The 18,348-nt window shown below is 37.1% G+C and overlaps 1 protein-coding gene across 3 annotated transcripts in view; it reads right to left on the bottom strand.

Moving 5' to 3' along the window:
- Positions 1–775: 775 nt before the first annotated feature.
- The window catches only part of LOC127657565 (arf-GAP with Rho-GAP domain, ANK repeat and PH domain-containing protein 2-like), a 145,910-nt gene continuing 128,337 nt past the window's right edge, over positions 776–18,348 (bottom strand). Inside the window, exons 28-33 of one of the 3 annotated variants that reach the window (XM_052146425.1) lie at positions 17,471–17,607; positions 12,530–12,612; positions 11,258–11,293; positions 10,955–11,018; positions 7,030–7,149; positions 776–5,660 (exon numbers count right to left, since the gene is read on the bottom strand). In XM_052146425.1, the coding sequence (XP_052002385.1) occupies positions 5,331–5,660; positions 7,030–7,149; positions 10,955–11,018; positions 11,258–11,293; positions 12,530–12,612; positions 17,471–17,607 (770 nt within the window). In that variant the 3' untranslated portion in view covers positions 776–5,330. Of the gene's footprint in view, positions 5,661–7,029; positions 7,150–10,954; positions 11,019–11,257; positions 11,294–12,529; positions 17,307–17,470; positions 17,608–18,348 lie in introns of those variants that run through there. The other 2 variants (XM_052146435.1, XR_007972306.1) reach the window with 2 other exon arrangements.

Raw genomic sequence — 18,348 nt, 5'->3', positions numbered from 1 at the left:
CACATCAAACGGAGACAGTAAAACACATTGGGGTTCAGTGTTGGGGAAGCTACTTTGAAACCGTAGTTTGACAAGCTAAAAGCTATTCATAATTTTAAGTAGTTAAGCTACAGTCAAACTACTCCTTTGAAAAAGTAGTTAGCTACACTACAAGTTACTATCAAAAAGTAGCTAGCTACATTGAAGCTACTTAATTAGGCAATATTGTTTTTGTTACTATCAAACCAATAATATTAATAACAACATTTAAACTAATGACATTTATTAATTAAATAAATTGAATGTATTTAAATATATTAAATGTATTAAATACAGTTACTATAATACCATAAAATAAAATACAACAGTATGAAATAAAAACTAAGGAATGTTTTCAGTCCTGCTGTGGTCAGGTGTAGCCTACTTCCCTTAAGATAACGTTTTTATGACAAACTCTCCTTGGGCTGACATTTTTTGTTGTTGTCACATAATATTTATTGTGGATAATATGTGCATAAAGACACAGGGCTGGTTTCCCCCTTACCTGTGTTCATGCTCATTGTATTTTCTGACTTTTTTGCCATTGACATGCAAGTGCCAGCTTTACAGGTCACATACAGATGTTGCTCTACAAATATTTGTTTGCATCCAAAAAAACAGACGGATGGTCATCCTAGATAGTTGCATAATAATACATGCCATAAATTATTTCTTTTACCAATAATTTTATTTATTTTACATGAAAATAATAGTTAATTAAATGGTATGAAATTGAGAAATCAAACAGTTCTGCATGATAGTAATTATTATAATAATAAATACTGTATATTTATAAATATTTTAATAATAATTCACCCACTGCTCACAATAATGCACAGATATAAGTGAAATAAACATTTAGAACGTCAACAAAATCCCTCAAAAGGCAATAATAACTTTTTGAATTATTTTATTTAAAACACGTGAGGCAGCGCCCGCGGCCATCAGAAGTGGGGAGGTAACAACCGCATCCAGGAATGACACAAAGACGGAAGGGCATCATACTCTTTTTAGAGGGCTGTCGAAACGCCCAGGGGTATAGAAGAGAAAAACTGCCTAAATGTGCCGTATCTCCAACAGCGTATGCTCTTTTAAAGGTGAGTGGAACAGCAGTGGGTTTTCCTCAGCTCGCTGAAACACAACCGCTCGGCTCCGAAGAAAAAAATCTCAGTGAACAGATGCACGCTGCCCTCCTTTTATACCCGTATGTCCGGGAGGTGCATGCAAATTCTGTTCACCAATTCTCATTGGCCTTTTCTCAAAAATAAGAGGTAATCGAGGCTCTCGAGAGAGACCCCTAGTGTCACTACATCGCCACAACTTCGAGTGAGTAACAGAAGGGGAAATACAATTTAAGAGTAAGAGAAACACCCTGTGTCATTTTGATGAAAATAGCAACAGCATGCTTTTATAACAAGAACATATACTGGGGCAGTTCCCCAGTAAACTGTATTTATACACACATTGAAGAGTTGAGAGAACAGTTATAAATTGACACAAACACAATCCAAAAATACATATACAGTAGGCCTGTATGGCAGCATTAACACTTTATATATACAATTTTTTTAACAACTGAAATTTAGCCTTGTTTATTTACATGTCACTTAGACTTCAGTATGTTAAATTTTCAAGACAGGCACTAGTGCATGATAAAAAAAAATTGAAAAGGAAATGAAATGCAGGTGGCTGTTAAGTGATTCATAATCTAGATAAAAAGTCAACTATAAATATTTTATATCACACTGGGCGACAATATTCAATGTGTAAACTCTCATACTATTATGCATTATTCAACAACTTTGAAAGGTTTGGAATGGTGGGTTATTTTTGTTTCCAACTATTAAAGTACTAAGATGCTTTTGATGAAGTAAAAAAAAGCTTGATAGATCATCAAGTTTAAGATCAGAATGACTAATTCTGCTTATATTAGAACATGGACCACAGCAACCTTAAAAATAGAGGAATGAGAATGAGGGAAAATTAAGATTTACTTGCAATGGGTTATTTTTGTATCTAACTATAAAACGACTAGGATATTTTTTGAAAGAAGAACAGTCCAAAAAAAAAAAGACTTTGTAGACCTTGAAGCACATCAAGACTGAGACAAATGACTCATTCTGCTCACTCAATGGTAATGGATCATAGTGTCTTCAACCTCAGTTAGCATGAATACAGGTATTAAAATGAAACGGGAAAATGCTAATCACCCCGCAACGCAGTTACAGTAAATTGAAGTGTAAGGGGCAGTCCATATTGGTGTTAACATGGTTTAAGTGTGACAAAATAGCTTACTAACCTTATCAGTGTAAAGTTATATCCAATATCATAACTTTGTTGTCATGGTGACATAATGGCGATAAACCCTGCAATCTGGTAAACCCTGTGATGCTAGTAAATCCCTGATTTTATTACACAAAATGTATGTTAACATGAACAATGTTTATGTCTTGTTGCTATACTATTGAAACAATGTTTATTTAAATTTGTATAGACTGGTCCCATTCTCTTTCATTGTAAGTGCGATTTTTGCTTCTTTTTTTTTAAATAAACGAGGGATGAGACAATTTTGTTTTTTGTGTGTGGCAATCAACATTATTGCAATAAATGCCATTGACTGAGCTTAACTTATCCACCTTATTTTGCAACACTGAAGTAAGCAGCGGCTGCATTTCCAGTGAATGTGACAAAGTTCCGCTGTCATTAGCCGCTATGTAAATAACTAGAAGGACAATAAAGCCAGAATTCTGTGATATGGTGTGATTCTGTGATCACACAACCACAGGATGTGCAGTAGAATTATGTGCCGATAATTTTCTAACGTCAGCATTTATAGTAAAAGAGTAAGTAAATAATTAACTTTTTGCAGTGTGTTGTAGTATTGAATAGGCAGTAATAAAATCTGCTTCTTTCTTAACCGAGATCATGATGATGCAGTCTTTCTTGTCTCCATATAAACCTCCGTTCACATGTACTTGCATAATAGCTGGAAGTGGCTTATACTGGAAGTGGTCCTAATTCAAGGTCAATTATGGTGGCGCCCTAGTTTCGCTGACAAATATGGTGGATACTGAACCCGAAACATTCATTTAACCCTCCTATTGCGTTCAGGTAATTTTTGACCTGGGAGAGGTAGATAATTTTTAAATACATTTTAGTTTTTATTACAGGACCCAAACTTGGTGAATTTGTCAAGACTATCAAAATACTCAGGGTGCGTAGAGAGAGGTGAGGATTCAAGTGCAGAGTTAAATAGAATGGGCATTATTTACAACAAAAACAACCCCATAAGGGAAAACATCCCAGTCCAGGGAAGAATAAACAAACCGACTGGCTTGGCTGGAGAAGGAGAGCCTTGAGGTCTGGGCTCAAAACAGGAATGTCCTAGGAACTGCAGGAATACAAACAGACAAGAACGAACACCACGACAAGGAAGCAACCACAAGAGTACTGACGAATGGAACTGACAACCACAATAGGCAACAGACAAAATATACAGGGAGAAAATCAGAAGGGCAAACAAGGAGAACAGATGAAACAGATTAATCAATAATGAGACAAATGAGGGGACGGGGTCCAGAAACAAGACAGAGCATATGGTGACAAGAAATAAACAAAAGCTATGTGCTAGACAAGAAAATCAAAACACAAAAAAAGAAAAACAGGTGACAGAGTCCTGACCAGAGTGTCACCCCCTCTCCATGGGACGACTTCCAGGCATCCCAACCTGAACAAACAAAAACAAAAGAGAGTAGTCCAACAAAAGAAAACAGACACAGGTCCAAAATGGAGGGGGGGCTACAGTCCAGGACAGAGCCAGTGGGACAAACTAGGGTGGGGCTAGCCAGAGGTAGGCCAGCGGAGCAGGAGGGCAGTAGACAGATCTGGTTGGTGCCAGCGGGACAGACCAGAGTGGAGCTGGTAGTTCTAGCCAAAGGAAGAAGGGTGAGGGAAACCAGGATGGTGGCTCCAGGAAAGGGCAGGTTCAGGTGGCCAGCTCCAGGTATGGCCGCAGGGCAGAGGTCAAACTGGGCAGCGGTGTCGGCAACTGCTGGGAACTGGACTGGCTAAGCGGCGACCGCTGGGTACTGGACAGGCTGAGGTGGCGACCGCTAGGGACTGGACAGGCTGAGCGTTGACCGCTGGGGACTGGACAAGCTGAGCAGCAGTCGCTGGGGACTGGAATGGTTGAGTGGAACCAGCTGAAGTTAGGACTTGCTGAGCGATGGTAGCTGTGGAGTGAACAGACTGAGCAGCAGCCACTGGGGCAGGACAGGTTGGGTGGCAGCTGCGATCAAGGGGTCAGACTTGGCAGCGGTCGCAAGACGAGGGTCAGACTGGGCAGTGGCAGCAGGACAGAGGAAATGCTGCAATGGCAGGGGAACGGGTTCTGTGGCTAGAAGCTCCGGCAGTGGCAGTGGAACGGCCCCTATGGCCAGAAGTGCCGGCAGCGGCATAGGCACCGTCTCCATGGCCAGAAGCAATGGCAGCGGCAGGGTATCGACCTCCGTGGCAGGGAACGCTGGCAGTGGCAGGGGAAAGGCCTCCATGGCTGGGCGTGTAGGCAGCGACAGGGAAAGGCCTCTATGACCGAGAGCCATGGCAGTAACATGGGAATGGCCACAACATGTATCACAGTGATTGTGCTTGTATATTAAATGTATAATTCAAATGTCAACGAATTTCTACATTTTATTATTTAAAAAAATTGCATATTGAATAATAACTTTTATATTTGTCAGTTAATATGCCAAACAAATCAATCATACATTTGTACATGTATGAACAGTTAAGAACTTTAAGAATTTCAGTTAAGAAGATTTAGATGAAAACCGTCGGGTTATGAATGATTTAAAAACTTTAATTCCACCGGGTCAAAATTGACCCAGAAAAGCAAAAGGCGTATGCAGATTCTGAATGCAATAGGAGGGTTAACTAATACAAAATTACTTTTTTATTAATAAAGGGAATATGGCTTTAAGTGATAATTCCACCAAACAGTAGCAGTTGTACATATATATAAATTCTTTACTGATCTGATGTTTGACCTACCAGGCAATTTACTGATTTATCTGCGTTCATGCCACATCTTACACACGCTATCTAAGAGTAGTAAGTCTAAGCTTTTTTAGAAATAGGATATCATAAAATACTTTATTTGGCAGTTCCACAAAGTACATAAAATTCAAATCCAACAATTTTACTGTTTTTGGTTTCTTTGTTATACAGTTCTCATGCCTTACTGATCCTCTCTGTGCATATTAGAAGTGCAATGGACAAGACTTCAGTCTTTCTGTCTTTGTCACTCTCTCTTAATTGTGTCCTTTTGGACAGCATCCTTTTTTGTTAAGGACGGCACTTAGTTCATTAATGAGGTTTTGTGGCAACTGCACTCCTCTGTTGGGCAACATAGCTTTCCTCTGTGATAGTGGGGTGAGAGCACTGGTGTCTTGTTGAAGAGATGCTCTTCGCTGAGATTGAAGTGTGTCATCAATCACCATTTCAAGCCTGGAGTCACACTGAGTTTCTTCACTGCCATCCAATTTATATATCGAGTCCAGCTGGTTGCCCTCGTTGGTGGTGATTTTGTTTTGTGTATTGGAACCCTCAATACTTGTACTAATGACTGACTTCCCTTTAACCTGTATGGTAACGGAGAAAGTGCATGGATATTATTGATTATTTGAGTCAAATATGGTTTTGTGAATAAACTGGTCAGCTTCTTCGGAAAGAAAACACTGACTTTAACCTCTTCAACTCTGGAGAAATTTTGGGCTGCCGCCTGCTATGTTCACACTCAAATTTAAAAACTCACCATTTACACATACAGTGGACTAATTGCCAAAAATGTGTCACATTTTTCTCAGAACTAAATACAAAAAAAAAGACTCATTTATTCATAAATTATATTGTATATGTTTACAATCTTATGATGATTTGAATTTTTTTTTTCATCCTAACTTTGTAAGCATGTAATTCTGGTTCTGTTCACGCCATCTCCCTCCAAAAAGTATTATTTTATTCAACGAGATGGCAGCAAATTTTTTTTCCTCTATTACCTTTCACCACAAAATGCACTCTAATGCATTTTTACCCTTTGTCCATAGACATTCATTTTATTTTCAGTTCATGCACCACCCCCATTATTGCATAGAATATCTCGGTCTCTGAGTGGACTAGCTCAATCTAGGTGTCATTATTGCAATGATGCATACAATTTTATTATCAATAGTAGCTAACATATATTTTAAATTATTTGTTTAGCATGATTTTCTTGTTGGACTGAATAAACTATACAGTTGTTTTTGTTAGAAATAGAGCTTTAATTTGATATATGACTTGACAATTTAAGTTTTATTTGCCTACCACATTACCTTTAGGTGGCGCTGATTTGCGACGTGAATGTTTTCAGGCCTTATTTTGTTATTTTATGTAATAGCAGAAGTCCTTATCTATGAAAAGTTCAGATTCTAAGCTTTCAAACGATACAACATATGCCTGACTTATCTATTCGGTGACTTGAAAATTTTAAGCACAAATGTTTTCGGGACATAGCACATTTTGGACATTCCGGCAGTTCCGCAGAGTTGAAGAGGTTTTAATCAAAATTTTAGAAACTTCACCATTCCCATAAGGGTCACACTTTTTATTTTTAACTGACTTTTTTATTGATTAAAATAATTTCAAATGTCCATCTTGTCATTTTAGTTTCATTTTTAATATGGGTAACTTTTATATTTATTTATCAATTCTGTGATTTTCAATGTGTATCTATTTGATGTATTTTCTGCATCAATCTTTGTACTGGTAAGCAGAAAAAATACATTTCAACATCAACAAGATGACATATATGGTTTAATGGTCAACAAAGAAGGAGATTAGAGCAGATAATTGCCAACTATGCTGGTCTTTGTGTTCATTGAAGCAAAAAGTAATTAAGCAGTACTAAATGAAAAGAGTTGTTTAGTATTTTTGACATGTATGTGAGTGTAGAGCAGGTTTAATCCTGACCTCTCTGGTTTTAGCTTTGGTGGTCTGAGTTGTGCTGTAAGTGGATGTTCTCCCTCTGCTAAGGTTGTAAGGTAATGATGCGCTCTGCTTTAGGTCTTTAGGCCACAAGTCACCTTCATGCTGCAAACACATTGAAAGTCTACAATTACAACGGAGCAATTGTGAAAATCAGAGTTCCAGTACCTTTTGATCAATGAATTTCCATGATTCTCTATAACTGTAAGACTTTTCCTGTCAAAAATGATTACTGGATAAGTATTTTTAAAATATATATTTTATAGATATTGCACTCACAGAGCAATTTCTAGCCAATTAAATATTTATGAGCCAAGCATAACTATAAAAACACCAGATCATAATTTCTTTAGGGAAATACCAGTGCTTGAAAGCCAGCCAAAGAACAGTGTTAAAAGGACAATTTACCCAAACATGAATATTTTTCAATCATTCACCATGTTGTTACAAACCCATATGACTTTATTACTTTCTTTCATGGAAAACATGTAATGTTAGATATATTGTTAGTCTGAGGCACCTGTCATTGCATCTTTCTTCCATATAATAAAAATGAATGATGACTAAGGATGTCAGTCTTCCAAACATCTCCTTTTGTTAACCACAGAAGAAAGTATGTCAAAAGAGTGAATAAATAATGACAGCTTATTATTATTATTATTTTAAGTGAACTCTCACTTTAACGTTTTAAGTATGCTTAGATGTAAGGCTGAAATAAGGCTGAAATTATATATTAAACAAGTTTTATTGGAGTCTTTCCAACTGGGAAAACCCCGAAAAAATACAGTTTCGCACAGGGAATGGATGTTTTCTTTTTCAGACTTAAAACTTTAATATATTCACAAGCAGCTCTAACGAAAACTAACTTTCTGACCTTAATGATGTAGGAAGAAATGTGCCGGAACATTCTGGATTTATTCCTGTGCTGAACACTCACTGAGACACCTCATACTTTCCACTGTGACTTTATGGCCTTTGAGCTGTTCTTCACATCTAAATCATCATTTTAGCAGCAAAAGGTCTCATCTGCCTGTCCCTTTACCTACCCAGCACTTCTCTCCAGTTTCTATGGAAACCATGCCAAGCAGAAAGCTGGGTGAAATGGAAGCAGCGAGAGGTTAGAAGAGTCTCAGAGCACAGAGTATCAATTAATGTACCTGCAAGGACTTCGCAACTACTTTTAGTACACGTAATTATGAGACACAACAATATGTACACTGAATTATGCTGCATGCCCTTCTCTCGCCTCATATACTTGGAAAAAAAAAAAAAAACCTGCTGTACTTCTCTCACACTCCATCCCCCCCGGAATAGAAAAAAAAAAACTCTAAAGAATTGAAGCTCTTTATTTTTCCTCGTATCAGTTCACAAAGCCACAAAAGCAAGAATAAACCTCCACAATGAAAATAGGGAACCTGTGAGAAGTAGATAAGGATGAAGCATTAGGACACAAGAGAGGGACAGGAAAAATCTGAGAGGGTAAGGGGATTTCAGAAGAGAACAATGGCTAAATCATCTTTCTACCATTTCTTGCTTCTGATTTAAGTTATTAATACTGAATAGGCTGAGTCAGGCCCTGGGTGTGTAGTAGCACTCAGCATGTCTAAAGAAGAGGCTGCTGGAACCAGTGTTAGTGTGGCAGTCTGCTTGACCTTATTCAAGACCTTTACCGATAATGTGATTTATACTCCTGTAGGATGACCTTGAAAACCTTAGCCCAATTCTTAGGGCTATTTTATTATTTTTTTGGATCTTTCTCTGAAAAAGGAAATGCACCATCATACATGGAAATATATACATATATATACAGTGGGTACGGAAAGTATTCAGACCCCCTTAAATTTTTCACTCTTTGTTATATTGCAGCCATTTGCTAAAATCATTTAAGTTCATTTTTTTCCTCATTATTGTACACACAGCACCCCATATTGACAGAAAAACACAGAATTGTTGACATTTTTGCACATTTATTAAAAAAGAAAAACTGAAATATCACATGGTCCTAAGTATTCAGACCCTTTGCTGTGACACTCATATATTTAACTCAGGTGCTGTCCATTTCTTCTGATCATCCTTGAGATGGTTCTACACCTTCAATTGAGTCAAGCTGTGTTTGATTATACTGATTGGACTTGATTAGGAAAGCCACACACCTGTCTATATAAGACCTTACAGCTCACAGTGCATGTCAGAGCAAATGAGAATCATGAGGTCAAAGGAACTGCCTGAAGAGCTCAGAGACAGAATTGTGGCAAGGCACAGATCTGGCCACGGTTACAAAAAAAATTTCTGCTGCCCTTAAGGTTCATAAGAGCACAGTGGCCTCCATAATCCTTAAATGGAAGACGTTTGGGACGACCAGAACCCTTCCTAGAGCTGGCCGTCCGGCCAAACTGAGCTATCGGGGGAGAAGAGCCTTGGTGAGAAGAGGTAAAGAACCCAAAGATCACTGTGGCTGAGCTCCAGAGATGCAGTCGGGAGATGGGAGAAAGTTGTAGTAAGTCAACCATCACTGCAGCCATCCACCAGACGGGGCTTTAAGGCAGAGTGGCCCGACGGAAGCCTCTCCTCAGTGCAAGACACATGAAAGCCTGCATGGAGTTTGCTAAAAAACACCTGAAGGACTCCAAGATGGTGATAAATAAGATTCTCTGGTCTGATGAGACCAAGACAGAACTTTCTGGCCTTAATTCTAAGCCGTATGTGTGGAGAAAACCAGGCACTGCTCATCACCTGTCCAATACAGTCTCTACAGTGAAGCATGGTGGTGGCAGCATCATGCTGTGGGGGTGTTTTTCAGCTGCAGGGACAGGACGACTGGTTGCAATCGAGGGAAAGATGAATGCGGCCAAGTACAGGGATATCCTGGACGAAAACCTTCTCCAGAGTGCTCTGGACCTCAGACTGGGCCGAAGGTTCACCTTCCAACAAGACAATGACCCTAAGCACACCGCTAAAATAACGAAGGACTGGCTTCACAACAACTCCGTGACTGTTCTTGAATGGCCCAGCCAGAGCCCTGACTTAAACCAAATTGAGCATCTCTGGAGAGACCTGAAAATGGCTGTCCACCAACATTTACCATCCAACCTGACAGAACTGGAGAGGATCTGCAAGGAGGAATGGCAGAGGATACCCAAATCCAGATGTGAAAAACTTGTTGCATCTTTCCCAAAAAGACTCATGGCTGTATTAGATCAAAAGGGTGCTTCTACTAAATACTGAACAAAGGGTCTGAATACTTCAGTTTTTCTTTTTTAATAAATGTGAAAAAATGTCAACAATCCTGTGTTTTTCTGTCAATATGGGGTGCTGTGTGTACAATAATGAGGAAAAAAAATGAACTTAAATGATTTTAGCAAATGGCTGCAATATAACAAAGTTATACTTTCCGTACCCACTGTATATGTGTGTGTAGAGGTACCACGGTAATATCATGGTACTTTGATATATACTATTGTACTGAATGTTTGCCATATTCATGTACCATGGAAAATATAAGGTGTCCCAATGTACTTCAAAGAATACCATCAAATCAAATTAGAATCGAGAGCTTGTAAATCAAAATCGAATCAGGAAATCTGTCGGTATTACTATAGAAACATGTCCAAAAACATGGTAATACCATGGTATTTTTACATTTACCATGGTACTGAATGTTTTCCATATTCATGTACCATGTTATTTACAATGTAACCCAATAAGCTTCAAGGAATAGCATGGTATTTCCAAGGTACATGTCTAAAAGGAAAGGTATTACTATGGCAACATAGTAACATCATGGTAGTAACATGGTACTTTGAATACCATTTTACTACCATGATACATGTCAAAAGCACCTTAAAATGTCCCCTTTGTAACAAAGTTAACTCTCCACATTATCAGCACTTAGAAAACTGAAAAGGCTCACCTTCACTCTGATAATGGAGGTGACCCAGTCTTGCTGAGAATCATTCCCTTTACAGCAGAAATACCTTTTCAGGGAAGACGAAAAGGCAGATATTCAAAACACTGAGGCACTGAAGTGTCCTATTTGAAATGTAGTTGTGCAGTTCTGTACTTGAAGTGCTAAGTTGAACAAAGTTTTAGCCTAAAATATTAAAAAGAGTATCTTAATCTCCATTTCTAATTTTCAGCTCCAACTAGACATTTCCCCTAAAAACAGTGGTGAAGTGTATGATTGACTAAGCAATTAGGAGTTAATTGCACTTACCACGGCTGCTTTTCAGTATAAACTGTAAATCCCCAACTGTTGAGAATTAAACAGAAAAAACAAAAAATGTACTACATTAGTTTTGCAGCATTTCAGTCCTTATCGGTTTAAGACTATTTTCAGCTTTTACTGATGGCTCCACATTTTGACCCCTGAAGACGGCTAAAGTGCCAAGATGCCATTAAATTCAATTTCACTTTCACAGTAAGTTGACAAGCACATGGAAAGGACCATTTCTTTTGCATGTGTAAGATATATTTATACTGATGTTACAAACTCTGTTACACTCTTAGAGGCTGTGAACACCGAACATGTTTTTGCATCTGTAAATTTGCTCGATGGATTCTTGGAACGTTGTGCCACGTTTCACTATTTTTTCAGCATCTCCTGCAGGACAACTTCATTCTTTAGATGGCATGTCAAGTTAAAAAGAACTTCAGCTTTTAAAAAGCCTACGATTTGTTCTATTCTTTGTGCTGCATCTAAATTTTATAGCACAAAAAGTGAAAAAGTAAAATAGTTGCCATTTCAGTGCCTCAAAGTGATCTTGTGATGTGAAATGATAAAAGGACAAAATGATAAAGTGTGTGTGGGCAACAGATAAAAACTTTTTTTTCCTATGTAATTTTGGTGAAAAATGCTGTTTTAAGAATCATGCAACGTATACGTTCACATGGAAAATGATCATTTGCAAAAATAACTTTTTTCAGCGCACTCGTAAATTACACGGCAAGCATAAATGACAAAAATGTGACAGTATTGAAATGAAACAAATCCACAGTTAGCAATTTTATCAGCAGGAACGAGGAAAACATAATATACTGTATTTGCAAAATAAATTTTAATGAATTTTGATATTGTGGGAAACACATCTGAAAGTACATCTGCCTTCAGATTGACTGTGATAGTCTTGTTTCTGAGGGAGGCATTTGGCACCAAGCCAAGCAAGTTCTGCATGTTTGGCACAAAAGATAGAGATTAAACTAAGAGCTCATTTTAGCATGGACCAAGAGATAATGCCAGAATAATTATGAATTTATCTTAATTACACATTCAGAATTATTAATATGTCTTTCAATGTGGCAACACTAATTTTGACTAATGTTTTATAGTACTGTTCGTGAGGTCTACTATGTGCTTTGAATTACAATAAGAATTCTATTGCGGGTTTGGAGAAATTGTTGCATGAGTTTGTTGATGAATGCAAAATTAGATAGCCAAGCAATTTGCATTAGTTATATAGCATTGCATAAATACCTTAAGACCATTTACCTGCTTGTTGGCTTCAACTTTCTTCGAAGCCCAAAGTAACATTTAACAGACTTTAACAGAGCCTCTCTTTCTGGTTTAGTACTCTGAGGAAGCAATTGCATATATTTAAAAATGTGTACATTGATTTAAAAATGCTCTAACTTTCAAATATATTGTACCTCTATACAAACTTTACAGTACATACATTACAGTGCATGCTAAATAAATAGTTCATCTGAAAATTAAAATTCTGTCATAATTTCCTTACCCTCATGTTGTTTTAAACCTGCATACTGTAGGAACACTTTTTAAAGGAATAGTTCACCCAATAATTATTTTAATTCATTATTTACTCGCCCTCATGACATCCCAGATGTGTACGACTTTCTTTCTTCTGCTGAACACAAATGAAAAACGAATAAAAAACTTTGAAGCTCCAAAAATCACATAAAGGCAGCATAAAAGTAATCCATAAGACTCCAGTGGTTAAATCCATATGTTCAGAAGCGATATGATGGGAGTGGGTGAGAAACTGATCGATGATTTAAGTCCTTTTTTATGACAAATCTCCACTTTCACTTTCAAATTGTGAAAGAATGTGAAAATGAGATTTCTAGTAAAGATTTCCCAAATATTGTTCTGTTTCACACCCACGGCCATCGTATCACTTCAGAAGATATGCAATTATTCACTGGAGTTTTATGGATTACTTTTATGTGGCCTTTATGTGATTTTGAGCTTGAAAGATCTGGTCACCATTCACTTGTATTGTATGGAGCTATTCTATGGAATTATTCTTCTATAATATTATTATAATTTTTTTCATTTGTGTTCAGCAGAAGAAAGAAAGTCATACAGATCTGGGATGGCATGAGGGCGAGAACATATTAATTACCCACTGTACATAAATACCCTGGCTGTTAGATTATAAATATTGCGAGGGCACGACATGTATTTGATAAGCCTATTTACAGCTAAACTATACATTAAAACTTGTCTGCAGCAGAGGATTTTGACATTCAATTAAAAAATATATTTTTTTGTTAAAATCGTTTGGCTCAAGAATCGCAATTTGTAAAATAATTGATCCCCAAACCCCCCCCCCAGGCCTAGTAAATAATTAGAAAATTTGATTTTTGGGCGAACTTTCCCTTTAATGAATATTCCAGTCCATCTTTTTATTACAATGGCAGTTGACTAATAAAGCTTAAATGATTAGATGAAAAGGACCCAATAGTATAATAAAAGTAGTCCATGCGACATGCGTCATATTCCAAGTCTTCTCAAGGTATGAAATAGGTTTTGATGAGAAACAACCCAAATTTTATTAATATGTTCATATGAGAGAAGCACAGTGGCATGTGTGTTCACCTGAGACCTTGCGTTGTTTTAAGAGCTAAACTTTAGCTTAACTTCCTTTTGTGTTCCACATAAGTTAAACGGGTTTGGAATGTCAGTAAATGATAATAGAATTTTTCCTTATTTGCTGCTTTATTGCAGCTAATGTTATATATTAAATATAGATTTTCAAACTCACCAAGTACAAAAACTGGTTCACATATACAGAGAAGTAGCATAGAAGAAAGTATTTGTGATTGTTTTATTTCCCCAGCTCTTTCGTTTGAATCAAAGGGGGAAAAAAACTACTGCAATTTCCTGTTTACAGCTGTTAGGAGCCCAAGGGCATTGTGTAAACTAGCATGCGCTGACAACACTGTGTTGTTGCCTGGAAGGGATGTATTTTGTACGTAATGCACTGCAAAACACGAGCAGCACAGGCGCACATCAACGACAGCAAAATGAGATCTAACTGAGAATCCTAACTTACAAAAAAGCAAATAACAGAAAACAAAGGCATCAGAATATCAATTAAATTTCAGCTTCACAGCCAATTCCCACCTTCTTCACTTGATAATTACTTGAATACTCTGCATCAGCAAGCAATTACACTAATTAAGGAAAGAACAGCCTTCATTCTGAGTATCTTCGCCTCACCGCCTTCTCTCTCTGTCACACACACACACACACACACACACACCCTAACATGACCTCACACTTCCCTCAAATATCAATTATTAACATATCCAGCACTCTTTAGGAGACTGTGTCTTAGCTCATACAGTGTGTGCCCCAGAGAAAACTCACACTAGCATACGCACGGACAGAGGTGGGTAGAGTAGCCAAAAACTGTACTCAAGTAAAAGTTCAATTACTTTAAAAAAATAATTACTAAAGTAGAAGTAAACATGATAACATAAAAAATTACTTGAGTAAGAGTAAGAAAGTATCCAATTAAAAGTGTCCTCAAGTGGTGAGTAACTCATTACTTTCACAAATGACATAATGGACTTTACTCCCCTATATTCCATTACATAATACACATTTAACATGTATTACAGAATTATTATTATTGTTATTATTATTAGAAATTCTGTCATAATTCACCATGTTGTTCCAAACTAAATGACTTTCTTTCGTCCATGCAACACAATAAGGAAATGTTAGACAGAATGTTTGCCTGAGTCACTATTTAGTCACTATTATGAGTCACAGTGAATGTGTTTTTATTCATCCATATTTTGAAAGTGAATGGTGACTGAGACTGTCAGTCCCTAACATTCTGTCTAACATCTTTTGGGTTCCACAGTATACAAAGGGTCACATGGGTTTGGAACAACATGAGGGTAGAGAACTGATGATGGAATATTTAATTATGGCTGAGCTATCACTTTAAAGGGGTAGTTCACCAAAAAAATTGTATTCTCTCATTTACTCACCCTCATGTCATCCCAGACGTGTATAGTTTCCTTTCTTCTGCAGAACACAAATTAATATTTTTAGAAGAATATTTCAGCTCTGTAGGTCAGCACAATGCAAGTGAATGGGTGCCAACATTTTTATGCTCCAAAAAGAAAATGCTGACACCATAAAAGTAATCCATATGACTCCAGTGGTTAAATCCATGTCTTCAGAAGTAATATGATAGGTGTGGGTGATCAATATTTAAGTAATTTTTTGCTAGAAGTTCTTCTTCTTCAATATGCAGAGAATAATTTGAATAACCAAAAAAACAAGAAGAAGAATGTGAAAGTGATTTGTTTGTCTGTTTCTCATCCACGCCTATCATCGCTTCTGAATATACTGATTCAAACACTGGAGGCTTATGGATTACTTTAATGATGACTAATGTGATATTTTTGAGCTTTATAATGTTGGCACCCATTAATTGCATTTTATGGACCAAAAGAGCTGAAATATTCGTCTAAAAATCTAATTTGTTTTCAGCAGATGAAAGAAAGTCATACACATCTGTGAGATAATAAAATTTTGGGTGAACTATCTCTTTAAAGGCTCTTGTCAGATCTGGATGATTTTGTCAATAGAAAGGGAGGTTTGGAAAACTTTCTAGTATGTATTACAGTGAATACATGAACAATGTCCCACAGGGACATTATATATAATGCTGAAATATAAACCAAACCATGATCATGTTTTATTAATGCATACTTTCGTTATTTCATAGCTTTCAGTTGTTAGTTCAGTGTAGTTGCAGTTTTCAGTGTAGAAAGAATTTAGATAATTAGTTCTGTACACAGTACCGCCGCTCTCTAAATGCAGAGTACGCAGCGTGCATAGGGCACCACATGCACTGTCTGTCTGCGCTCCAGTTGTCAATTACACAGCAAAAGGCATTTACACTTAACATGGATGTTTACATGGATTTCTACAGTTAATCAGGCTGAAGTAGCTGCGATGGTTTTCAGCATCCCTGCCAGGGCGCGGGGTAAATGCGTAAATACAGCTCTTGACATGCGGGACGCAGGTCAAAGCGCACTGATATATAGCTACAGATTTAAAAATGTACACTTGAAAACCCCATATTTACAGAATCACCCTGAAAGTGACCATCACTATGTCACAGAAAAGCTTGCATTATCATTAAAGCCAAAACTTTCCTTAGCATGCTGTCTTAAGTTTGAGCTGCAATTTTAATCTTAAAATATCCACTTGTCTTGGTGTTAAATAAAGGCATTGCTTGATTAAACTATAATTTTTTCACTGCGCTGAGTGAAGAATGTGTTTCACTTTGTTTGAAGAGCATAATGCTGCAGCAGTGAATGACTCCGCTTGAGTGACAGTCTGTGACAGCACGTGCAGCTGTGTGAGCTTCCGCTCTGGTAAAAGTCTCATTGAATAATCTCTCAATAAATCACACATTAATTCAAATTCAACCCAGTAATGTAACAACAAGAACGCCGCCCATTGTAACGAAGTAAAAGTACAACTATTTCATTAGAAATTTACTTGAGTGGAGTAAAAAGTGCCCACCTTGAAACCTACTCTAAAAGTAATTATTTTCCCAAAAAGTTACTCAAGTAAATGTAACAGAGTAAATTTAGCGCGTTACTACCCACCTCTGCACACGGACTGAATAAAGTATGTAAGAGGAGAGATTACGGGGAAAGAAAATAACATACTTGAGTCATTTCAATCATCATACTCATTTCAGCGGGTATGAGAAGCCCAGCATTACTTTAATTTAAAATGAAAATGGCCATTATGGGTTTATTTGTTGCTTTTTTTCCCATTCCACACTTATTACAAGCGGGCCCCTGCGATTGGCCCAAAGCAGGTAATTTCACATCCACTGAGTTTTTTAATTACTATTTCATCTGTAAAGGCATGCAAAGAAAACAAACAGCGCTAACATTAAATGCCATGCTGGAAAATCTAAATTGGTAAACTGTTGACTGCAGCAGGGCCGCTGGCGAATGGTGACACTATGCAGAGGCTGATCCTGGTGGAGAAGCGGGGATGGAGATATTTAGCAGGGGCTGAAAAACTGTCACACCATACAAACCATTTTGTTTTAAATAACAATAGTAATAATTCAAATGAGAGACAATTAACAGAGAAATGCATAAATACATTTATATAGAAATGAAAGAAAAAATAACATACTTTTATGTCTTTGTATAACAGCAGTTTTTTGTCCTGTAGTACCAGGTATCTGTCCTGAAATTTATTCCCTGATAACAATTTGGAGGAGCCGTCTTTGAACTTGAGTTGCTCTCCTTTAATGAAATCTTTCAGTTTATCTGTCACACACAGAAAAGCACATGAAACAAGAAAAACATATTGAGTCATAACATAAACAATTTATGAGAGAAAGAACATACAATCTATACATATACCACTGCACTTGTACACCCCCGCTGCTTCAAACAGTAGTAGGTTCTCTCATACATTTTTAAAATGTTTAACATTTCAGGGTCTAGCACATAGCTATACACATCCTGGTACACAAACAAACCTTTGTATCATGTCATTGCTTAATATACTGTTTATTAATTCCTTTAGTGAAGCATGCCTAAAAGCTATTACTCAGTGTAGGTACATAGTTATGATTTCCGGCAGCCATTACTGATGGTTACAAATAACTGAGAAAGAGGGTAAATGTGCTCTCTTTACAAAAATCCTTTTCTGTATAATTCCATTTATCAAAAAGAGTGAAATTTGATCAGGACATTGGTTTCTCATTTACATTGGTAAATGAGAGTTATGAACTAAAGGAGAGGCCAGAATCTGTAAAAACTTTGGGGAAAAGTTTAACCAGACGTTATCCGCGCTGTGCCAGGCATATTTAAATTCATTCATTGTCATTCTTTTCAGCACAAATCCGTCTATGTAAATTACACTTTATATACACTCAAAAAATATTTTAGCCTATATCAAGAACGTGTTTGGACTAAAAAAGCAGAAAAATGTACAGAGAAAATATTATGTGCCAAGACTGTGGACAAAATGTGTCTCGGACTAATGAAATGTGTAGTGTAAAT

Source organism: Xyrauchen texanus, chromosome 2, assembly GCF_025860055.1.
Source record: "Xyrauchen texanus isolate HMW12.3.18 chromosome 2, RBS_HiC_50CHRs, whole genome shotgun sequence".
Taxonomy (NCBI): Eukaryota; Metazoa; Chordata; class Actinopteri; order Cypriniformes; family Catostomidae; genus Xyrauchen; species Xyrauchen texanus.
Note: the sequence above shows the minus strand (reverse complement) of the source record. Positions and strands in the feature narration are given on the sequence as shown.